Consider the following 26,836-nt stretch of genomic DNA (forward strand, 5'->3'; position numbering starts at 1 on the left):
TGTCTCTGTAGATCAGGATGTGGCCTGAGGAATGTTGTTAATACATCTGAAATGACAGACTTCCTTGCGCACATGTACTCAAAGAGTTTGCAATATGCAGTATTAAGAGCACATCTTGAAGCTAATATGCAGGAATGTGTAACAGCAACTGTGAAAGGAACGTTATATAAAAAAAGGAATGTTGTGGCTGTACGGCAAGATAGCTACCAACAAAATGTGATCATGGGTCAAATAAGAATTATGCTTTGTGATACTAAACAAAACATATACTTTGTAGTTGAAACTGTAGAAACAAAATTCCGACCACATATAAGAGCATATGAGTTGAGTCAACCTACAGGATATGAATGTATTTCATTAAACTTCTGAGTTACTACCCTCTCCATGTATATACTATAAATTTAAAAATATTTGTGAGGATAAAACATGGCTTCGTATGCACAAAGCTGTGAGTTGTAATATTATGATGTGACGTGCATGCAGTGGAATATGTAAATATTTTCATAATTCATTTCTTCATATTTTATATTTAACGCGATTCGTATATTTTAATCAGTTCTCGCGTAGGTACAGGGTGTTGCATATACATATTGGGCAGTACGACGGGTTGCGCGGCATACTTTGCAGGGATAGGCGCGGTTTAGTGGGTAATGACAGCATATATACGTAGCATCATAACTTATTGATCGAATTGATCATCGTGCGCATTTTTACTAATTTTGAGTTTACAGCGTTTCAATTATACCGGACTTGAATAATCGTTGCGATTATTACTAAAGAAGCTAAAACACATTAAAGATAAAAAATTGAATTTTAGGAAGTTAACACGTTAAAAGAAACAAATATGATACAACAAAATTTCTTTCTTTACCGCTTTATTTTTCTTTACTGTTAGCGTTGTAAATTTTGATAGAGCGGTAAAGAAAGAAATTTTGTTGTATCATATTTGTTTCTTTTAACGTGTTAACTTTCTAAAATTTAATTTTTCATCTTTAATGTGTTTTAGCTTCTCTAGTAATAATCGCAACGATTATTCAAGTCCGTCATAATTGAAACGCTGTAAACTCAAAATTAGTAAAAATGTGCGCAATCAATTCGATCAATATGTTATGATGGTACGTATATATGCTGTCATTACCCATTGAACTTCGCCTATCCCTGCAAAGTATGCCGCGCAACCCGTCGTACTGCCCAATATGTATATGCGACACCCTGTACAATACGGAAATAAAGTGATAGTGACATTGGCTTTCCTTCTCACACATTGACAGCTATATTGTTAGTTTTTTGTTTTTCCATGGACTAGTTAATGTTTTCGTGAAACGCTGAACGTGTAGCGATTTGTTTCCTTGCCGATGATGTGACATGAGTGAAAGTGAACGAAGAATTTACGAGTTACAAAGGGTTTCATCAATAAATTTCACAAATATCAGGTAATTTATATCATCTGAATATATATACCACCTAATCTAATCTAACCATATTAAAGTGCTTTCCGCAAGAACTGGTATTTAGATAGATAAAGATTGCTTATTAATAGAAGAGGATTTAGAACCCATCCTATCTATTTTCATTCTTTATTTTAATAGTATGCCCATTTTCAAGTTAGTGACCAAAGATAGCACACAGCGATACACTATCTCAGCTAACAATGTGTTTGAATTAAAAGAAAAAGCTATACTTAAACTGCTTTTGGAGGAAGTTCCTGAATTGACATCTGTGAGTGTTAGTTATAGTAATTTTTAACTTATGCATTGTCAAAAGAAATTAATTGTACAAATTGTATCATGTGTTCATCACGCCTCAGATTTACGATGACACAGATGGGGCTGAAATTGATGACGATGATGTGCTGCTGGACATAACAAACAATACACCAGTAGGCACGTACTTATGTGTGATGGTACTCCCACTAGGAAGTGAGTGGCCTGAGAAAACCAGAATTGATGCTGGTCCTTCAACTGTGATCAACAGTCAGTCTTCGACAAGTGGTTAGGTTTCCTGTTACCCCAAATAGTCAAGAAATCGACCATCAGCAAACAACTTTAGGTGAGATTTACAGTATTACTTTCTCTTTTCAGCTCTCTCTTACGTAGTACGTATGCAAATGATTATGTATCTAGATATCCTCAATTATGTATTTCCTTGCTTATCACTGCATTTACTTTTAACTGTTCAGAACTCAGTCTAGATATGTCTCAGAGAGTCCAGCCTCCTATCACAAGGCTTGCCACCATGATCGATGATGCCCTCAAATGTGATGATAAAGCAAAGAAGATCAAGCAGCTAGCTAAATCAAAGTTGGCTGTTTGTAAATTATTGGCAACACGCTATAATAATAAGCAAATCGACACTGGGATTATTCGACGATATTACTGCTCTATTCGTGACAAGGTGAATGAATACGCCTTTCAAGTGTGCATGGGAGGAAATGTTGCTGGAGACAATTTTAATGCTTTTGTCAAATCAGTATATAACATGATTAATTACAAGAAGGATAACACTGAGAAGGACAAAAAAAAACAGGCAGCAGCCAATAGAAGAAAACTTGTGAGAGATGATGCTACTGTTGACGATCCTCTCATGCTCTTTGATGAGTATGGGTATGCGCAAGGCATGTGGGAGCCTGAAATAGAGAATCCTATTAGTCAAGAAGAGAAGAAGAAAACTATTATGGAGCATTACATCATTGATAAAATGGCAGAGCAAGTCAAGACTCTACTCCGTGATATCTACGCTTTACAGAGACACTCCATTAATAGAACAAAGACCAAGGAACAGTGGACTGATTTTTTTACTTCATGGCCAGTTATGCTCACTACCTTATTTGTTTATGAGCATGCTTCGCTGCTCCTTGGAAAAAATGTACATTCAGTATGGTTTAAGGCACTTGAAGGCGCCAATTTCTTTGTAGAATTCATGGCCTCGTACTGCGCTGATGAGAAAAAAAACCATCAAAAGGCTCTCAGTATATGCAAATGCAGAATTTGTTAGAAGAAATGAATATTGCAGCACAAACTGAGCGTTCCAATGAACCAAGTGCAAAAGCAGTAGTTCCTCTTCTCGTAATGTACATAAAAGAGAAGTCCACTGATCTGTTTGTTCTATTGAATGTACGTAAACTCTTAAAATTTTATTTAGCAACTTTACTTAAAATAATTTTTGAGCATGATTAATATATTGAAAAACATTTTTTGATAGTTACTTTATATTTTGCAGAAGATATGCTCTGAAAACGAGGTCTTGGAGGCTGCCCAAGAATACTGCATGGGCTGTATCATGATTATAAGAGGTAAAGAGTGATAGTGTTTTTACATACATAATTTTGTCCACTTTTATTAATTGTTCTGCATTCCTCTGCATTCCTCTTGCATTCCTCCTGCAAGTCAATCCTTATTTGATTATGCCGCTAAGTGTGATGTTGTGATTCGAGAAGAATTTCAAATCAAAGTGGCAAATATTTTGGAGGGATTCCTAACGGTCTTCCTATGTTATTATGTTTTTGGATTCCGCTATCCTAAATCCATTGATGCCACCTTGCAGTTTATGCAGAGGTATGTGCAGTAATTTAGAAAACCAACACTGGAAAAAATTTTATTGTATTATAAGAAATTCTGATTGATTCTACTGGTACGTTTGTTCAAAAATAGACGAAACAAATTTGTTGTTGGAATTACCAAAAAATTCAGTTAAATTCCAGGTAATTATACAGTATCGCTACCTCCACTCCGATTTTGATCCAACCACGCTTATTCGATACGTTTTTGCGTTAAATAAAACTTTTCTATTTGGAAAAAGTGTCGCTCTGCCTCGCGAAGCGAGATATTAATCGTTAAAGTTGACCAGTTTTCAGGTTACGAAACCTGTCATACCGACGAAGTGTAGCGATACTGAGTATGCGCTGCGGTCACGCGCGCATGCGTTGTCAATAAAAATGCGTACGAACTATAAAATATACATTATTTTTTTAACAAACATATTAATGATTGAAAAAAAATGGGATGCCAAATCATTAAAAATAGTATGTTTAAAAATATACACTCACCCGAAAAAAAAGCGGTACACTGAAAATGTGGGAAAAATTCATCAAATTTCAACTGACGATAACTTCGTAAATAATAAAGATAGAAAGTTCTATAAAATATGGAAATGAAGCTAAAAATCTCTACTTTAAGAATCAATTTATTTCAATGTTGCAAAATAAATTTATTGAAAATGGCGGATGACAAAGCGCGAGCATGCAAAATTGAAAAATAATGGTTCGAGTTTGCGACGGTGCACGGTATAAACAAAAAATTGTAGCTTATTGGGATCAAAAGCGTACGAAAGTACAGAGTCTCCTCTTTAAAATGCTTTTTTATGCATCTTGATACGATGATTTTTCGCCGAGAGATTCGCATTTGAAGAAAAAGGCAGATTCTTACTTCAAATGCGAATCTCTCGGCGAAAAATCATCGTATCAAGATGCATAAAAAAGCATTTTAAAGAGGAGACTCTGTACTTTCGTACGCTTTTGATCCCAATAAGCTACAATTTTTTGTTTATACCGTGCACCGTCGCAAACTCGAACCATTATTTTTCAATTTCGCATGCTTTTGCTTTGTCATCCGCCATTTTGGAGAAAGTTATCACACATTATTGCGTTATGAATTTTCGAACACTAGACATCCAAACTTTTAAAATGGTTTTTAAAAAATCCTGCTAGCTGTATTACGTGCCGAGATATTCAATTTTGAACCAGACCGAATTGCAAGAATAAGAATTCTGTGGTTATCAGCTCCGCGGTATTTTAAAACTCCAAACTCTCCTTACGGTTATAAGTGTCAATTCTGCTCTTGGCGTTACCCAGGATCAACGGCGTGGACGTGGCAGAAATCTGATCCCGTGTGCACATGTTGGCACGTGTGTATGTGTGTGTGTGTGTGTGTGTGCGTGCGTGTGTCCGTGCGTCCGTGTGTGTGTATGTGTGTGTGCGTGCGCGTGCGTGCGTGCGTGCGCGCGCGTGCATGCGTGTGTGTGCGCGTGCACCACTGGGATAAGGACCTCATGGCTCGTTAGATCCACGATATTTTACGACTCCAAACTCTCCCGGTGGTGCGTGTACAATTGTGTGTGCGCGCGCGTATATTAATAATGGGTATGACCTCCTCGTGCGCGTATTACCTCATTCATGCGACGAGGCATACTTCTTATTAGTGTTCTAATTTCAGTCTGCGTAATGTCATTCCACTCTATTTCAAGAACTCTTCGAAGTTCTGACAATGACTGAGGAGCAGGTATATGATTTCGTACTTTTCTGTTAATATTGTCCCATAGGTGTTCAATGGGATTTAAATCTGGACTCATTGCTGGCCATTCGAGTCGATTTATGCCAACTTCATCGCAGAAATCAAGCACTTTTCTCGCAACGTGCGGTCGAGCATTGTCTTGCATAAACAAAAAGTCCTCTCCGATGAAGTGCGCATACGGAACAACGTACGGTATGAGTACGTCTTCCACGTATACATCTGCGTTCATGTTTGCGTCAAAAAAGTGGAGATCTGTGTGAGCATTCGCAGAAATTCCTGCCCAAACCATTACAGAGCCACCATTGTAGCTAGGCCTCTCACTTACAGTACAGTCTGCAAATCGTTCTCCAACGCGACGGTATACTCGTTCTCGTCCGTCTGAAGAATACAGACAAAAACGAGATTCGTCGCTAAAAAGAACGGTACTCCATTCTGCATATGTCCAGCCTGCATGCTCGACAGCAAAATTGAGTCGAGTTACGCGATGGCGACGCATAAGCGAAGGTACATTTGCTGGCCTGCGCGGAAAAAGACCGTGTTCCGCTAATCTGTTTCGAATAGTGTCAACGGATACATTACATTCGCGGACATCTCTTAAATTGTTTCGAATTTGAACAGCCGTTCGATGTCTGTCTCTTAATGAATTTAAAACAATAAATCGGTCATCGTTTTCATTCGTACAACGAGGACGTCCCGAACCAGGTCTTCTTTGGACAGAATTAGTCTCCAAGTACCTAGCATAAGCACGTTGCACGGTTGACACTGATAAATCAAGTGCCTCAGCAACGTACCTTCGACTTCTCCCATCTTCAATTAACGCTACAACTTGAGCAGCTTTTTCAGGACTTATCGTCGCCATAATTGACCAATAATTTCAATGCGAAAAGATTAATTATTGTTTACTTTGACGAAGTCGTACGAATAAGTAACGCGTCTCGAAAGAAAAAGATCAAGAGAAATCAAGCACTCTTCTCGCAATGTGCGGTCGAGCATAAACAAAAAGTCAGGGCGGAGAAATCACAAAAGATCTGCAGACATCTCCTTCGGATGCAAAACAATTGATTGAAAAATAATGGTTCGAGTTTGCGACGGTGCACGGTATAAACAAAAAATTGTAGCTTATTGGGATCAAAAGCGTACGAAAGTACAGAGTCTCCTCTTTAAAATGCTTTTTTATGCATCTCGATACGATGATTTTTCGCTGAGAGATTCGCATTTGAAGTAAGAATCTGCCTTTTTCTTCAAATGCGAATCTCTCGGCGAAAAATCATCGTATCGAGATGCATAAAAAAGCATTTTAAAGAGGAGACTCTGTACTTTCGTACGCTTTTGATCCCAATAAGCTACAATTTTTTGTTTATACCGTGCACCGTCGCAAACTCGAACCATTATTTTTCAATTTTGCATGCTCGCGCTTTGTCATCCGCCATTTTCAATAAATTTATTTTGCAACATTGAAATAAATTGATTCTTAAAGTAGAGATTTTTAGCTTCATTTCCATATTTTATAGAACTTTCTATCTTTATTATTTACGAAGTTATCGTCAGTTGAAATTTGATGAATTTTTCCCACATTTTCAGTGTACCGCTTTTTTTTCGGGTGAGTGTATATTACTATATTATATTATATATTACAAAATATGTACATTTATATAACTATATATTTCACAAAAGATTAATACATATTCGAAGGAAGGATTATTAGACTTTTTAATTTAACACGGTGTTTTAGCCTATATAATTAAGTGTAGTAAGTGTTAATAATGTTAATATTGACAAAATAGTGTATAGACTGTACAGAATGTACGCAAGAAACGTGTCTAAGTAGCGCTCGTGCTCGGTTCGTTGCAGGATGTTACTGGTTGGTCTTCGGATGTAGACATTGGAGGATACATTTCAGCGATGACATCAAAAAAGATTTCAATACGTTTCAGTCGGGTATAGGCGTGTTTGAAGAGAAATTTGGATAAATATCCAATCATATGATTGGATATTCTTTCATATCGTGGAATATTTCCCCGAACCTCTCTCCAAACACGCTCTATGTGCTGTGTGTGCGCACCTGTAAATTAAAAAAATGTATATATATTGCAACATAATACAGTGGAACATTAAAAAGTATGTATTAATTTTAAACACTTCTTACCTGTTTGAGGATTGACAAAGTTGTAGGAGTGATTTACTGTCAGATGTTGGAAGCCTTCATTGTTCAAACAATTATAAGACTTCCAACAATCTGATATCACTGTTGTTCCTGGCAAGATCCACTCCTTGATACATGCCAGGAGTGTTTCTTCCGTACGATCCTCTACTGGAACGATGAACATCTTTTTTTGAGTCTCGCTCGTATTCTCCAAAAATCCACTGACCTTTTATCAGCCGTCCACGATTGTATTTTCGTCGGCCAATTTTTGCTTCATCGATTTCGACTGTGCGTCCTGAACCACCAAGCTTTTGACTATGCTTATCAGCCCAGAACACACAGACCTGTAATTAGAAATAGTATTATTAACATTTTGTATATATTAGTGTGTAATATTTAATAGCACATATTTTATTTCGTAAATATTCACATAGGTCAGCGCGTTCAAAAGTCAATGACCTTGACATATGCTATGAAGAACACATCCCCGAGAAATAATTAAAAGATTTTAGCCGTCGTTCGTTGTTTATAAAAAAATTATTTTAAAAAATTTATTAAACTATACACATAGGGTGCGGATTGAATTTTGCCGCAAAATTCTACACATATGTGTATAGTTTAATAAATTTTTTTTAATAACTTTTTTATAAACAACGAGCGACGGCTAAAATCTTTTGATTATTTCTCGGGGATGTGTTCTTCATAGCATATGTCAAGATCATTGACTTTGAACGCGCTGATCTATGTGAATATTTACCCTTGTACATCATCGAAAATATTAATATTAAAATAATTACCTCTCGGCAAAAACTGAACCAGTCAACAATCGTGTTCGGTGATGATACACCATTTTCATCCTGCGTGTCATCTTGACGTGGGTATCGTAGCATTAAAAAACATGCAACGATTTTACAAACGGTGCCCACGTCAAGATTAGTTTTGTCGAATCAAGTACCACATTTTGCACTTTTATAGAATTGGCACTGTTCACGGACACATTTCTTGTGTACATTCTTTACGAAGTATCGTTTTCTACATTGATACGATAATGTTTCTTTATCAATATTAACATTATTACCACATTTACTACACGTAATTATACATGCTAAAATACCGTGTTGAATTAAAAAATCTACTAATCTTTCCTTCGAATATGTTAAATGAGCAAACTCTAGTAAGCTCAGCATTGCTCTGTTGTTTAGGATTTTAATACAATGAAGTGCGCTAATACACAATTGTATTAGCGCACTTCATTTCTTTAAATTTTGTGTACAGTAATTTAAAGTTACTACAACGCATGCGTATGTGGTCGCAGAACATGCGCGCGTAACCGCTGCGCATACCCATGTCACCATATTTTGTCGGTATGACAGGTTTCGTAACCTGAAAAGTGGTCAACTTTAACGACTAATATCTCGCTTCGCGGGGCAGAGCGACACTTTTTCCAAATAGAAAAATTTCATTTAACGCAAAAACGCATCGAATAAGCGTAAATGGATCAAAATCGGAGTGGAGGTAGCGATACTGTATAATTACCTTAAATTATTTACTTCTCGTTCTCTGCCATCAGCCTAACTAATATTCCGTGATGGATCTACGCGACATAAAACTTTAGCAAGCTCAATTGAGACTGTTCTGACTGCTCAGCGCTATTGCTTCGCGAAAGATCTAATGCGTGCGATTCACGCCGCGAGTAGCGAGGGCTGTTACGAGCGTATAGCTACGTAATAGATTATTTAGAATAAGTCGGGACACGTTTGTGGAAAAAGTCTTTATTTGATGTTGCTGGTTTGAGCTTTGATCGAGAACTGAACTGGCGAGAATGATCTTCGTTTAAGATGCTGTAGGAAAATCGTAGCGGCGGAATGTTTATTGGAAGGAAGCGGTTTTGTCAAAAGGAAAATATGCGTTAGGCATAGGGACAGCGTTTATGTTTATTGCAGTCATCGAAGGGTCATGTGTTTAGGATCAAGAAGGAGTAAAGATAAAAAAGGTTCAAAGGTTCGAATAAAAAAGAGTAATATAAGAAACTATAAGTTGCGGCACGTAACATCTCCCCCCTTAGGAATGAAGATCTTTCTCGAAGTAGAAAAATACATTTAAGATCTTATTTCTAAATTAACGCAGTAACTTAATCTAGTATTACAATGATCAGAAAAATTAATATTCAACGATGTTCTAAACAATGAGGTATAACGTAGTCTTATACTCTAACATACACATGTATAGGCTCTTATACTATGTCATTAATTCGCAATGTTAAATTTCCTTAAAACGATACAATAGTTGTGCTTTGTCTCACACGCGTTCAAGTCTTGACAATCGATTATTACGAGAGCGAGAACGTCGGATCTCGTTATTTGTTCCATGTCCCTCTCTTTCGATACGAAGGGATTCTTCGCTGTCGGTCGGTACAGATATAAAGGTAACTTCGCGTTGCGTAGCTGTCGGATGAGCACTACGAGTGGTTATATTATTATTAAAACAGTTGTTAAAATACTGAACGCAGCCTTCCTTAGGTATACAACATAATTTAAAAATATGAACGAACTTACTAATCAATGAACATTTTACCGTTATATAGATAATAACTAATCCTATCATAGTATATAATATATAATAAAACCAACTCAAGGTTTTTTCATATAAGGTTTTAGTTCGGTGATGTTTGCCTATCTCATTTGCTTCTTTATATAATTCGTCCAAACTAGAACTAGCTGTTTTTAACAAATTAATATCTAAGTGAGGTGTTTTACCAATGTTTAACAATTGAAGCTCTGAAATATTAACATTACTTTCTTTGATATCTTCGCATAATTTGTTTGTACTAAGATTAACGTTAGGAATAAAATCTTTGTCAATGGTATCGATTATACTTATAGTTTGGGTATGTAATAATACATTATCCGAAATGGCATCACATTCCGGGGATAGTTTAACTAAACCAGTTAAAAGTAGTTGTGTTTGACGCGGCTTGTCGTCTTTACATAAAATGTGAAGGGTCTCCTCCCGCGGCGCAGTATAAAGCCACGAGTTTGCAGATTGTAATTGATACCAGACAGTATTATGAATTTTCATTACACGGATATCGCATTCTTTCAATATGTTTTCTAATCTAGCGGATTTCAGTAGTTCCGATTCGCAAGTATGGACGGTCGAAATCTGGTACAATAGGTCCGTTTGTTTGCAAATCATTGCGTCGTTAATCTTTTTACATTTTGTGATATCTCGATCGGTTAAGTGTGTATACAATTGTTTGTCAGTTCTGAGTCCTATGTACGAGTGTAGCGGGTTTATGAATGCGTAAACGTTTTCTTCGTTCTGTTTGATCGGTAATGGAATCATATGGTATAATATGAAATCATTTTGTTCGATTAATGAAATTTCGAAAATGTAAACTAACCTATGATTTTTATAAAATATACTTAAATCGCTAGCATCGATTAGGTTATTAAGTTGGCTAGGGTCTAAAGTTACAGGTAATCTTTTGTTGTTTGTCATATAATGTGAATCTTTTAAATTATTAAATAATTCTCTAGGTGTAAGTATTTTCGGATGGAGTAATCCTCGGCGCGCTAGTAATATAGCATCGGTAAGTATTGTTAAATCTAGTTCATATTCTAACATCAATTCGGCACATTCTAACAAATATGAATTTGTTTCGGTGTTTAATTGTAATGCGTTTAATTTTCCCGTGTTTTTGTAAATTTCGTCGTTAAGTTTATACAAATTAAAATCAATTTCCTCAAATTTATGTTTATTTTCTGCAAAGGCAAGACTAAACTGATTAATCGTGGATCGCATAATGCTGATTTGTTTTTTGTATAATTCTGTTAGCTGTTTTGAATTGTTATAGACGAGATCTATTTGTTCATTATAGTAATTAGCATCGGATGAATCTAGTGTGCCAAATAAAATTTTCGAAATTTGTCCTACAAAGTCAAATACACCACGTTTGACTCTCGCTCCGCGGTTGTTGAAACGGATTTCGTCATCGAATCGTCCTACCATGTCGTTGATAGTTTCTCGCTCTGTTTTTAATGTTATTAATCTTCGTTTAATACGTTCTAATTCTTGTAGTCCTGAACATGTTATATTGTTTCCGTACATATGGTATCTGCTGTAACATAAGATTTCGATTTTCTCCGCGTAAAATTTCAATATTTTTTCTTTTTCTTCCAATGGCGCAAGATTTACATAACTAATAAACTTCCAGTGGTCTCTAAAAATAAGAAGGTCGCCTAAGTTTTCAAAATAGACTCCTGCCAGTCTCGTTAGTGGTTGGTTAGTAAAGGCCTCAAAAGACTCTGAACTAGTCATCATCGACATCAACATTCTGTAAAGGAAAATATGCGCGTTTTAATTTATTGACATGCAAGATTTGATTGCGTTTGCCTCTTTTAATTTCATAATTTACATCGTTCAGTCTACGTGTAATTTGGAATGGTCCGTCGTATTGATCAGACAATTTTTTACTGCCTGTTCTGACCGTTTCGTGTAATACATAAACGTATTCTCCCGGATCTAAAACTAATGGTTTCATTTTCTTATCGTAATATTCTTTTGCTGACTCTTTAGCCTTTTGTAAATTATTCTTAGCGTTTTTTCTTAAGTAATTCAATCTATTCGTTAAATCTGCGAGAAATTCCTCGTGAGTGATTCCTTGTCTCGGTTCTACAAGTACGGAAGGAAGTCGCGGTTTTCGTCCAAATACTAGTTCGTACGGAGATATTTTTGTTCCTTCGTGATAAGCGGTATTATAAGAGAACATAGCGGCATCTAGAAATGAATCCCAATTATTTTGATTTTGATTAATATATGGTTTAAGGTATTCAGCTAATACGTGATGTGAGCGCTCTAATGCTCCATTTGACTGAGGGTGGTAAACGCTTGTTTTTACCTGTTTGATTTTAAAGATCTTTGCAATTCCTTTCATTAACTCTCCTGAAATGTTACTACCTTGATCGGACAACAATTCTTTAGGTGAACCATAGGTATAAATATATTTATTGACGATTTTATCAGCTATAGTCGTACTGTTTGTGTCTAGCAATGGATAAGCCGTGCAGAATTTCGTTAATTGATCCTGTGTGGTTAAGATGTATTTATGTCCTTCCTCTGTTTCCGGCAAGGGACCCACAATGTCGATCGCTACCTTTTCAAATGCCTCACTTGGAGTGTCAGTAATTAACATGGGTGCTCTTGTTTTTACTCTAACTAATTTTCGTTTTTGACAATCATGGCAAGCTTTTATATAATTTTTTACGTCTTGTTTCATACCATCCCATGAGAAGTATTGTTGTATTCGTTTTAAAGTTTTTGTTACGCCTTTGTGACCTCCGATCGCTGAATTATGTAGTTCTGTTAAAATATTTTGTTTTATTATTGGATCAACAATTTCTTGTGTTAACGATTCTAATAGATATACTTTAATTGGTGTATCTTTAAATATATATTTTATCATTTGAGTTATTTTTATTTTATTGTTAGCGTCTCCTATAGGTGCTATCGAAATTATCGTTTGGTTATGTGCAATTACATATTCTTTTAGTTTAATTAAGCAATTAAAAATATCTTCCATATTTATTGGGGTATTTTTATTTTCGCGTGTAACGAGATTTATTTCAGTTAGATGCTTCTTTTTCTTAATTTTAATATTTCCCGGTGCGAGCGTTATGTCTTCTGCTTTATTACCGTTTTTAGAAAGAGAAATTTTAATTTTAGGAGAAGAGTTTATTTCTTTCACTAAAAGACCTTTTATGCTACCTGAAATTTGAGGGATTATATTATCTGTTTCCCACAATGAATCATTTAGTGCGTGTTGTAAAAATAAGCTATAGCTCAAATTCGCATCGCTACTACCTGAAGCTTGTATCTGAAAGGTCATTATTTGCGGATTTCTAGAGAGTGCATCTGCATTTGTATTTAGTTTTCCTTCTTTGTATACGACTTTATAATTATATTCTTCTAATTTTAATCGCCAGCGCATTAGTCGGGATGATGGATCTTTAACATTAAAGAGCCAAGTTAACGGCTTGTGATCCGTGATAATTTTAAATGGTTTACCGTACAAGTAAGGTCGAAAATGTTTCACTGCCCAGACAATAGCTAAAAGTTCTTTTTCTGTTGTATCGTAATTTTTTTCTGCTTTATTTAATGTTCGTGAAGCGTAACCAATGGGAAGATCGCTGCCTATTTCACCTTGTGATAAGATTGCACCGATTCCTTCATCGCTTGCATCAGTAGTTAATAAAAATTCTTTATCAAAATCTGGATATTGTAAAATAGGTTCTCTCGATAGTAACTGTTTTAGTTTTTCATAATTAATTTGTTGCCTCATTTCCCATTTAAATGGTACATTTTTTCTGAGGAGCGAGGTAAATGGTTCTGTAATTTTGCTGAAATTTTTAATAAACCTACGATAGTACCCTACAAGTCCTAAAAATTGTTTTACTTGTTTATGATTTTTAGGGACTGGATATTGCTCGATTGCTTTTATTTTTTCTGGGTTAGGTTTAACTCCCTTATCTGATATTATATGGCCTAAATATGTTAATTCGCGCTTGAAAAATTCACACTTGTCTGGCTGTAAGCTAAGACCAGCTTCTTTGATTCGTTCAAAAATTTGGTGTAATTTTTGTTTATGTTCTTCTAAAGTTTGTGCGTATATAACGATATCGTCTAAATAAACAAAGCAAACATTTCCTTGTAGTCCGGTTAAAACGTTATCCATCAGGCGTTGAAACGTCGCGGGGGCGTTCTTTAAACCGAATGGCATTTTTTTATACTCGAAATGACCGTTAGGCGTGTTAAAGGCTGTTTTTACGGTGTCTTGCGGATCCATGGGAATTTGATGAAAGCCTGAGGCTAAATCGAAACACGAAAAATACCTGGCTTTGCCTAATTGATCTAAGATATCTGATATGTTAGGTAAAGGGTATGCATCTCCAACTGTTTTTTCATTTAGTTTACGGAAATCTATTACTAACCGCCATCGTTTGTTACCATCAACGTCGGGTTTTTTCGGCACTACCCATAACGGTGAGTTATACGGTGAAACAGACGGTTGAATAATATCCTGATCTAATAATTTATTTACCTGATTTTTAATTTCGTTTTTATGGATCGGTGGATATCTATATTGTTTTACGTTTATAGGGATGTTATCTGTCGTATTTATAGAGTGTGTAATTTTATTAGTACCTTTTAATTGATCTCCCGGTAAATAGAATATATCATTAAAATTTTCGATTATAGGTTGTATTGACTGTTTTTCTTCTTCATTTAAATGATCTAATCTTAAATTCTGTTTTAATAATTTTAATCTTTTTGTTACATTATTTGAGATTACCGAGTCTATCTTATATGTAGGGCTGTCCCTCGGGCTCGTGGTAATATCCACTGGCTCTACATCGATCTCAGGTAACTCTAGTTCTACTTCTTTTTCAGTCGTGTTTGTCACGTATGTATACGTTTCTCCCGCGTGATTCACTTTTACTATGCTATTCATTAGAAAAACACCACGTTCTAACTCTTTGTGATCTATGAATGCATTATCAATGTTATAATGTTTCGTTTGTAACATCACAGGGCAAATACTTCTACTCGGTAACGTTATTCGATTACTAAATTCTAATGGGTATCTTTGATTATTACTAATTGTTACCGTTCGCGTTTTGAAGTCAATTTTCGCGTTTTCTTGACGCAGATATGTAGAACCTATAATTCCTTGTTCCTTCAAAGGGAATTTACTGGACACTACATGAAATTCGTGAACTCCCGTATTTGAATGTAAGTATGCAGTTCCGAGAGTTTGTTGCTTTTCTTCGGTTATGCCTTGAATTTCTACTTTTTCATCGACATACACAAGTGTATCGCGCTCTAATGCGTTAGCTTTAATGATGTTAATATCAGCGCCTGTATCTAACAAGAATCTGTCTCCTGAATTTCTAAGCTCTTCGAATGGGATTGATATAAGATTTCTTGAGGTTGTTCTGATTGTATATGTTCTTGCTCTTGTTCTAGTGATTGAATCGGATGTGCGCGACTCGATATTTGGCCTTGACGTTGCGCGCTTTTCGCTTGGCCATGGTAGTTTAAATGTGAATTATTAGTTGAATTATTAGGTAGGTTGTTAGATAAATTATTATTACGTTGATAATTCGCTTGATTATATTGATTGGGTTGGTTAAACCGGTTGGATTGATAGTTAGTGTTAGAAAAATTTTGGTTACTGTTAAATCTGCTTCCGTTCGGGTTATTATTCCGCGAAAAATTTTGCTCGCGTCTGACGTTATTATATTGGTTATTTTGCCAAGAATTTTGATTTTCACGAGAGGCATTTTGTGAATCGTAACGTTTTTTCCTACATTCGTTTTCTGTGTGTCCTATTTTTCTGCAGTAATTACAAGTTATTCTCGATGTATCGTTGAATCTATTTTGTCTAAATCTTTCTGAATGATAATTAGATGTTGTAATGTACCTAGTTGCACTTTCTATTGCGTCTTCTAACGTGTTAAATTTTTGTGATAAAAGAAGTTGTGCCGTTTGATTGTGTAATCCGCCTAAGAAATGAGTAATTAATTTATTCATTGCAAAGATTCTTAGTCCTGCTCTTGCTGTTGGATCAGGGTAATTAGAAATTGCAAGGATCATTTCAGAGTTTAATTTTCTGGTTCTAGTAGCATAATCTTCAATGGATTCATTTCTTTTTTGCTGAAGTTTATTAATTTCCACTTCCCAATGGTCAAAACTTTTGGAATTTCCAAATTCCTTTTCTAATGCTTTGCATAAATCATCAAGATTATTTATTGTATAGATTGTTCTCACTAACGCGGCATCTCCCGTTAATTTAACTTGTAAGACCGATCTAAAGAAAAATAACCTATCGTCTGGCTCGACTAAGTCATTAACTCCTTTACAATCTGCTGTAAATTGCGTCACTGGAATATTTTTTCCATTAAAAACAGGTATGAGCGATAAACTATTACGGACGGGAAAATAGCTACTGTTACTCGTCGAGGATCTTCTACTTTCTAGATTTGTGCCAAAATGATCTACGCCTTGCGCTGACTCTACCGTTTCTGTTCGATCGTTCATATTGATTGTTTCTAGATTTGAGATTACGTGATTATGTTTAGAATTATTATCGCTAATATAACTAATCGACGAACTACTTTCCGAACTGTCTGTATTATAATGCGCTTTAGTGTCTCTAAAGTTTACAAAATTCATAGACTTACAGAAGTACGATGCGCAGCATATCTATGACGAGATGGTTTCACGCCGCTGGTAGATATAGATGAATTGATGATGATGACGTAGATGAGATGATGATGAGGGTTGACCTTTTTTCGTGCTGGCCGTCCACGGAGTCTCGTTGTTGCTGTCCTTTTCCTTCGTTAGCTGCTGTGCTCGTCCAGGAGCGTCCTGATGCCTTTTTCCTCGGGGTAGGTTGTAAACTACACGTCGTGGTTTTATCGGCTAACAGACAGGATCTCAGCAGGTTGATCGAAATGTGCTCCCGTTAATTTCGTCAGGATAGCACCAAGTTATGATTGACCTCGGTTCTTCTACTTGATAGTCTTGCTTGGCTACGAAGTTTTCTCGAATTCCGGGTCTTTAACTTTCTTTCACTTAATATTAATTAACAGCAATCAGCTCAATTATAGTAAAAATTTCCGCACTTTTACACACAAACAATCCCACCGCTGCCACCAATTGTTACGAGCGTATAGCTACGTAATAGATTATTTAGAATAAGTCGGGACACGTTTGTGGAAAAAGTCTTTATTTGATGTTGCTGGTTTGAGCTTTGATCGAGAACTGAACTGGCGAGAATGATCTTCGTTTAAGATGCTGTAGGAAAATCGTAGCGGCGGAATGTTTATTGGAAGGAAGCGGTTTTGTCAAAAGGAAAATATGCGTTAGGCATAGGGACAGCGTTTATGTTTATTGCAGTCATCGAAGGGTCATGTGTTTAGGATCAAGAAGGAGTAAAGATAAAAAAGGTTCAAAGGTTCGAATAAAAAAGAGTAATATAAGAAACTATAAGTTGCGGCACGTAACAGGGCGCAGTAGTAGTGTAACAAATGAATGCGGCGAACAGTTGATCAATCGTTTAGTGAGTGATGACGAAACTGTTGCAGAGCGCTACGATTTATGTAAATATAACAAGAAGTTTTGTAGATCCATCAAGAAAACACTTATTCAGATCATTATAATAAAGTTAACCAAACGGTGTTGATATAAGATGTAAAATTTTGTGACGATAACCAGAAATTTTGTTTTGTTTGACTAAAATACGGTCAACCAGAAGAATTTTGTTAATATAATAAAACCATTTTTCTCAGTGAATAAATATTTCACTGTATTAGTGTTTATGTATCTTGAATGACATAGGCATGTGTGATATTTGTATTTCAGATGTTTCCTTGGCATAAACCCTCAGAAAGGGAGTAAAGCAATGGAATCCACCAGGAAAAACAATGGAATTAATAATAAAGCTGTTAAATTATCCAATGCGCTCCAGGTTTATGAATCGCGGCGTTCCAGATGGGCTCTACTGTAATTACACTGTGTTATTAATATATATGTTATTAATATATATATGGGCTCTACTGTAAATACACTGTGTTATTAATATATATGTTTCAAATCTAAATATATATGCTATTTACAAAGATTAAAGAAACACTTAATTTTTCTTAAAAAAATAAGCAAAATTTAGGCAGCTGTAACTTAGCACTTATCTTAAGATTATAGATCTAGTTAGTAATCAAAATATATCTGTTTTTAAATGTTTAAATATTCGGACACTTAAATTTGAATTTTTATCCACCTGTCATTAAATCTGAATATTTCTAATTTTAATATTTGAACATTTAAACACTTTTGTCTGAATTTCTAACCAGTTGTATAAATATTTCTTTATCTTGTCTATATATTTAGTTATTTTTGTCTTAATTTCTAGTTAATAGTCTAAATATATCTGTTTTAAATGTTTAAATATTCGGACACTTAAATTTGAATTTTTGTCTACTTGTCATTAAATCTGTTTCTTATTGCTGAACTGGCTGCACTAGTTTAAAGTTTATCTTTTTTCCTCCACAAAGGAAAAAAAATAAACTCTGAACGTTTGAACTAGTGCAGCAGTTTAGCAATAAAAAGTCAGACCCAATAACAGGTGGATAGAAATTCAAATTTAAATATTTAGACATTTAAAACAGATATATTTAGACTATTAACTAGAAATTAAGACAAAAATAACTAAATATATAGACGAGATCAAGAAATATTTATACAACTGGTTAGAAATTCAGACAAAAGTGTTTAAATGTTCAGATATTAAAATTTAAAATATTCAGACAACTGGTTAAAAATTATGACAAAATTGTCTGAATATTCAGGCATTGAGATCAGAAATATTCAGACAATTGTGGCTAGAAATTCAGACAACTGTGGCTAGAAATTCAGACAACTGTGGCTAGAAATTCACACAACTGTGTCCAGAAATTCAGACAACTGTGGCTAGAAATTCAGACAACTGTGTCCAAAAATTCAGACAACCATGGCCAAAAATTTAGACAACTGTGGCTATAAATTCAGACAACTGTGGTCAAAAATTTAGACAACTGTGTCCAGAAATTCAGACAAGCATGGCCAAAAATTTAGACAACTGTGGCTATAAATTCAGACAACTGTGGCCAAAAATTTAGACAACTGTGGCTAGAAATTCAGACAACTGTGGCCAGAAATTCAGACAACTGTGGCTAGAAATTAAGACAATATTCTGTCTGAAAATTTAGACAATGTGACTGTAAAAAAACTTCAAACACTTTTGTCTGAATTTTCAGTCAGTAATTTTTTACAGTGTAGACATTGCAACTAAGAAACATATATGGGAATATTATATAAAACTGACGGATTTTGAAGCACAGTGCAAGTTTTGTGAAATAAAATATATTTATATAATGGATACAAGGTTTAAACATCATAAAGAAAAACACCATGAAAAAATTTGGAAATACGAAGTAGAGAGAAAATTAAAAAAATGGCCATGGATGTATTTCAAATATTCAAACCAATTATTTTCACAATGTATTATCTGTAATCAAAATTATTTGTCTACATCTAAATCTGAAGTTTTAGAAAATTACTTGAATTCGCATTCTGAAGAACAACGGAAGAATCATATATTTCAAAATTGGAAACGGAAATATTTGGCACAAAAAAATGATTTTGTGGTACAGTGTAATATTTGTCACGCCAAAGTAACTCTTTTTATTGTAAAATATCTGACGTTTCATATAACAAATAAACATTTGGACAAATTGAAAAATATGCAAGAAACACATAACCCAGTTGATTCGTCAGAACGTGTTTCATCACTTGAAACGAACGTAATATTTCAGCCACTAGATATTGCAACTAAGAAACATATATGGGAATAATATTATATAAAGTTGACAGATTTTGAAGCACAGTGCAAGTTTTGTAAAACTAAATTTATGTATGTGGAAGATGCAAACTTTAAAAAACATATAAAAAAACATCATGAAAAAATTCGGGAATACGAAGAAAAGAGAAAACTAATAAAACGGCCATGAATGTATTTCAAGTATTCAAATCAATTATTTTCACAATGTATTATCTGTGATGCAAATGTTCCGTCTACATCGAAATCTGAAGATTTAGAAGATCACTTGAATTCGCATTCTGCACTGTAAAAAATTACTGACTGACAATTCAGACAAAAGTGTTTGAAGTTTTCTTACAGTCACATTGTCTGAATTTTCGGACAAAATATTGTCTGAATTTCTAGCCACAGTTGTCTGAATTTCTAGTCACAGTTGTCTAAATTTCTAGCCACAGTTGTCTGAATTTTTAGCCACAATTGTCTGAATTTCTGATCACAGTTGTCTGAATTTCTAGCTACAGTTGTCTAAATTTCTAGCTACAGTTGTCTGAATTTCTAGCTACAGTTGTCTGAATATTTCTGATCTCAATGCCTGAATATTCAAACACTTTTGTCAGAATTTAGATGTGGTTTTTTTAAAATACTAACAATATATTTTGGTTTAAAGTATACTCAATGATGCTATGTTTCCTACCGAGCTCCCGACTCCCGAGCCCCACGCAAGCGAGAAGCGCGTACATGTTCTCGCTTGCGTGGGGCTCGGGAGTCGGGAGCTCGGTAGGAAACATAGCATCATTGAGTATACTTTAAACCAAAATATATTGTTAGTATTTTAAAAAAATCATACTTATTCAAACTTGTTTCTTACTGGTATACATATATTTCATTAAAAAACACAAACACCACGTAATCATAAAACTTTTCGGATGTAAGACTAATGACAGAAAACGAGATGTAAGTCGTAGTCGTGGATGATGTATGGTAAGGCAGAGAAAAACGTAAGTCGTGAAACGTATCCACACAATAACTTTTCACGACTTACGTTTTTCTCTGCCTTACCATACGTCCACGACTACGACTTACATCTCGTTCTCTGCTATCAACCTAACTAATATTCCGTAATGGATTCCACGACGCGATGTCAGTTGAGACTGCTTCAACTGCATTTGTTACACTGCTACTGCGTCTTCGCTACTGCGCGAACATCCACGCATCGGGTTATAAAACCACAGCATGTCTGAAATTTTAGACAGATGCTGCTTTCAAATATGTTGTCTAATTTTTTGGACACTAATTCTAAATTTTTCGGACAGACGCGCCACTATTCTGAACTTTCAGAGAAACTACTCTGATAATTAAGACAAATTATCTGAAATTACTTTCAGGCACCCAGATCTGAAAATTCAGACAAAAATATGTCTGAATTTTTAGGCAATTTTTTACAGTGTGAAGAACAACGGAAGAATCATATACTTCAAAATTGGACATGGAAATATTGGACACAACGAAATGATTTTATGGTGGAGTGTAATATTTGTAACAACAACGTGTCTCTTGCTATTCGAAGATATCTCGATTCTCATATAAGAAAGAAACATTTGGACAAATTGACAAATATGCAAGAAACACATGACCCTGTTGATTCGTCAGAACGTGTTTCATCACTTGAAACAAACATAACTTTTATGCCACTAGATATTGCAACTAAAAAACATATATGGGAATATTATATAAAATTGACGGATTTTGAAGCACAGTGCAAGTTTTGTGAAATTAAATATTATTATGTAAATAATGGAAGCTTTAAACGTCATATAGAACAACTGCATAAAAAAATTTGGAATCACGAAGAAGAGAGAAAACTAAAAAAATGGCCATAGATGTATTTCAAGTATTCAGACCAATTATTTTTACAATGTATTGTTGCGCCCGCGAACGGTCTTTCCGTTACAAACGGCACGCACGAAAGAAAGAACACTTTTACGAACACAACAGAACTTTATTTCACTCAACCACTGAAGGGTAAAACACAGAACAAGCTCGTTAAAATGGTACACCGCTGAGCTAGCAGAAACACGTCCGCACTTTTCTGCAGCTCCCGAAAATCTGACATCTGTCTCCTTGTTTACATTCTCTTAGCAACAACTTGTTTATTTACAATATCCTAGTAACTGTTAAACATTTACTATTTCTTAGCAACTATCCTCTTTTATTAACTCCGCAAATCAATATATTGATCGCGGTTCTATCAGCTGTCAAACGCAATATCGGGCGATGAAAATCAAAACGGCGAGGACGCAACAGTATAATCTGTCATGCAAAATTTTTGTCAACATCTAAATGTGAAAATTTAAAAGATCACTTAAATTCGCATTCTAAAGAAGAATTGAAAAATCATATACTTCATAGTTGGGCACGGAAATATTGGACACAACGAAATGATTTTGTGGTGGAGTGTAATATTTGTCACGACAACTTTCTTCTTTCTATTTAGAAGTATCTGGATGTTCATATAAGAAAGACACACTCCGACAAATTAAAAAATACGCAAGAAACACATGACCCAGTTGGTTCATCAGATCGCATTTTATCGCTTGAAACTGTCACAACGTTTGTGTCACTAAAAGATTGTTACGTATTGTTAAAGAGATGTCCACCTTATAATCTTTACATATAAAAAATACAAAAAAATTTTATTTTTGAAGAAAAATATTCATATTTTAACTCATTTGCGTGAAATGCATTATTTATGATAAGAATGTTTTATTTTTATTTAAAAATTTAGAAGATTATTTACGCTCGCATTCTAAAAAACAATTAAAAACATACATTTTAGAGTTGACTATGTACCAAGAAACATACCAAAAGTCACGATTGAAGTAAAATGTAAAATTTGTCATCGAAGCATTTCTGTTGCTATTAGAACGTATTTCAATGACCATATTAAAGATGAACATCATTTGACAAGTCAACTAAACTGAAAAAAATAGTGTAAGTTTTATTGATATTATTTTTAGTATTAGTATATATAATTAATTTTTCACCGTTTTCAAATTGCGTTTAATTTATTAAAAATATACAATATAATGATCACAGCAAAACTAGACAATTTCTTTTCTCATGTGAATGTTATAATTGTTTATATAGATTCATCCTCCCCCAGAAGGTGACATGATAGAAATGAGTATGATGATAATGGCGTTCAAGTACCAATCAACAATAATGGCAGTCTTAATTTTGACTATTTTAGTTTACTAAAAGATATATCCAAGAAAAGTGGCGTAATATAGATCTGACGTATAATTATTTGTTTTGTGTTATAAAATTATGAATATGATTATAAATCTATGTATCTATATACATATCTATATATCTATGTATATCTATTCATTCATGTATCTATTATATATATTTATGTATCTATTATCTATATTTTATAGTAAACAAAATTACATTTTTTAACATATTCACTATAATTATAAATTTTATTATGTTCTTATGTTTTAAATTTATAAACTAATTACTTTTATTTGTTATCACGATCTGCGAAATGTCATGATTTAATAGCACATTGATACATTGTCATGGCAAAACTAATGCGTGCGTTGGAATAGTGAAGGTCAATTCTATAAGGTTATGTGCTACAATTTTTCGATACAACTGTAATATAAATTGTGTATCTAATAGAAAAATAATTAGTATATATTAAAAAGGAAATAGAAATAAATGGGAGGGTCTCAACTGCCTACATTCCCATTTGCCAACAGCTTCGTTTGCCCACAACATTTTGCCGACAGCTTCAATTGCCGACATTCCCGATTGCCTACAAGCATTATTGCGCACATTTAAAAATTAAAAATACAAACGTACGTTTGCACACAAGACATTATTGCACACATACACATTGCACACATGACATTATTGCGCACATACACATTGCACACATGACATTATTGCGCACATACACATTGCACACATGACATTATTGCGCACATACACATTGCACACATAATATTATTGCGCACATACACATTGCACACATAATATTATTGCGCACATTTAAAAATTAAAAATACAAACGTACGTTTCACACAAGACATTATTGCACACATACACATTGCACAAATGACATTATTGCGCACATACACATTGCACACATAATATTATTGCGCATATTCTTTTCATGCGAAACGAGGTTCAACATGGGTTTACAACTTTGTTTGTGAACCTTGGTTAACCTTGTTAGGTTTACCTTGTTAGGTATAACCTGAGTAGGATTTGTTATTTGTTTTACACGGGGGAGAGGCTTCGCCCCGTAGGGGCGAAGTCCTCCGCCGCCTACGCGTGAAATTTCAAACAAAGCGAGGTTCAACATGGGTTTACGAGTTTCTACACAAAACGCAATAATGTCATGTGCGCAATGTGTATGTGTGCAATAATGTCTTGTGTGCAAACGTACATTTGTATTTTTAATTTTTAAATGTGCGCAATAATATTATGTGTGCAATGTGTATGTGCGCAATAATGTCATGTGTGCAATGTGTATGTGCGCAATAATGTCATGTGTGCAATGTGTATGTGCGCAATAATATCATGTGTGCAATGTGTATGTGTGCAATAATGTCTTGTGTGCAAACGTACGTTTGTATTTTTAATTTTTAAATGTGCGCAATAATGCTTGTAGGCAATCGCTCTGTAGGCAATCGGGAATGTCGGCAATTGAAGCTGTCGGCAAAATGTTGTGGGCAAACGAAGCTGTTGGCAAATGGGAATGTAGGCAGTTGAACCCCTCTCGAAATAAATTATGAAGAAACAGAGAAAGAAATTCGCTAAAAAAATTAATATTCGGTTTTCTACATATATAGTTTCATGGGGAGGGTCTCAACTGCCTACATTCCCATTTGCCAACAGCTTTTTTTGCCCACAACATTTTGCCGACAGCTTCAATTGCCGACATTCCCGATTGCCTACAGAGCGATTGCCTACAAGCATTATTGCGCACATTTAAAAATTAAAAATACAAACGTACGTTTGCACACAAGACATTATTGACACATACACATTGCACACGTAATATTATTGCGCATATTTTTCCATGCAAAACGAGGTTCAACATGGGTTTATAACTTTGTTTGTGAATCTTGGTTAACCTTGTTAGATTTACCTTGTTAGGTATAACCTGAGTAGGATTTGTTATCAAGAGATTTGTTATCAAGAGACACGGTAGTGTCTCGCGCCAAGTTCACGCGCAGCGCAAGACCGACCGTGTATCTTTACGCGAGCCCGAAAGTTGAGACGAGCCGAGATTATCGGATCTCAATAACGGCTGGGCCGATTGAGTTGTTGTTAGGCTCAATCGATAGCGCATACCCAAATTACATAAGAAAAGTATGCTTGTTTTTACTGTAGGTGCTGTAGAAAAAAAGTTATAATAGTCCAAAGTCGAAATGTCTAAAATAGTACGATAAAAATGTCCAGCTAAAATGTCCATGTTCCGATTTCTGACGTTAGGTGCGCTGATGGCGCTGAGAAGCCGCGCGGCGCGCGCTTTCGTTGGCATTTGCATTTATTTATCAAGAGACACGGTAGTGTCTCGCGCCAAGTTCACGCGCAGCGCAAGACCGACCGTGTATCTTTACGCGAGCACATGAGCTGATAGGAGTCGAGATTTTCATATCTCAATAATGCGTGGACCGATCGAATTTATAATAGGCTCAATCGATAGAGCACATGCGATTTACATAATAAAAGTATCTTTACTTTTTTTGTACATGCTTTCTAAAAAACTATATTAATTGCCAAAGTTTGCCAAAGTTTGCCAAAGTCAAAATATGCCGAAATCTATGTAAGTCTTGGTCGTCGTCGTCTGTTCGTCATCCTTCTCTAATATATAAGTTTTTCCTTTGTCAACTAGAAGCATCAAAATGCGACATGGTTGTCCTTTTCTACATCCCGTGAAATGTCAATTCCCGCATAAGAGCGTCTTTTTTCTTTCCTTTCTTTTTCTAAAAGATGTCTATCCTTTTTCAACATGGCGGCGCTCAGACCTGTCAGCTCGCAGCTTTGATGACACTAATCACATTGATATAATTAATATCGGTCGTAAAATGTATATGTAACGTGTTGTGGAGACAAATAGAGATAGTGTATATCAAAATAATAGTATTCTTTATAAAAAAAATTTTTCTCGTCTTGAAGTGCAGAAGTGTAGCAACACACATGCTGACAACACTCTTAAAGGGAACGTTCACAAGTGTCCCCTCCCGATTTGATTCTCCTTGAAATATGTTGTAAAACATACAATTTGAGAAGACACGTATTTTTTTATAGCGGCCCTAACTCAAATTTAAAGGGTGAAACACCCTTTTGAAAAAAACGAGTTTTTTCTTTGTGTGTAACTATCGCCAAAACCGTAGGAGATATAAAAAAATGTTTCAAGTAGAAGTTGTATGGCTTGTAATGAGCTTTATAACTGTGTAGTTGGATTTTCAAAAATGTAATTTTTTTTAATTTACTCTTACCCCTTGGTATTATTTTTTCGAATTTCAAAATTTTTGTAATGACAAAAGTTGTAGCATTTTTTACGCTAAATTCAACCATATATGATTTTATTATGTTCCGAAATCGCATCTTTCAAAAATAAGTCATCAGTATCATATTATATGCGTCGCGCTGCATGACGCATTGTTTATACCGCACTTGTGTTGCGCAATAGTCGTTAAATAAATATAAAAATGACATGTTATCATATATTTAAGGAAGAAAAGTTAACTAAAATTGTTGCTAAAGCATCCCTTCCACATTACACTCTTATAGATAATCGCTGCATTTCGTATGCAGCGCGTTGTCATATACAAGTTAGCTATCAGCGCATATTACACTTTGAAGTTTTGCTTGCAGTGACCACGGGAAAATAATTTATGAAACGAAAACAGTGAATGAATCAATCTATTCAACATATATCCACCCTGACTCTACTCTCTTGGC

General features: G+C 34.9%; 1 protein-coding gene and 1 pseudogene across 1 annotated transcript; both read right to left on the reverse strand.

The window, feature by feature from the left end:
- Nucleotides 1-6,267: 6,267 nt before the first annotated feature.
- On the reverse strand, nt 6,268-8,699 carry LOC105680022 (uncharacterized; annotated as a pseudogene).
- Nucleotides 8,700-8,951: 252 nt separating this feature from the next.
- On the reverse strand, nt 8,952-17,494 carry LOC136998539 (uncharacterized). Its single transcript, XM_067351316.1, has 2 exons — nt 16,674-17,494; nt 8,952-11,767 (listed from the first exon to the last, which is right to left on the reverse strand). The coding sequence occupies exons 1-2, from the start codon at nt 16,691-16,693 to the stop codon at nt 9,730-9,732; spliced, it is 2,058 nt and encodes a 685-aa protein (XP_067207417.1). The 5' UTR covers nt 16,694-17,494; the 3' UTR covers nt 8,952-9,729.
- Between the last annotated feature and the right edge of the window lie 9,342 nt (nt 17,495-26,836).

The sequence above is a fragment of the Linepithema humile genome, chromosome 3 (genome assembly GCF_040581485.1).
Source record: "Linepithema humile isolate Giens D197 chromosome 3, Lhum_UNIL_v1.0, whole genome shotgun sequence".
In the NCBI taxonomy this organism is placed as follows: domain Eukaryota; kingdom Metazoa; phylum Arthropoda; class Insecta; order Hymenoptera; family Formicidae; genus Linepithema; species Linepithema humile.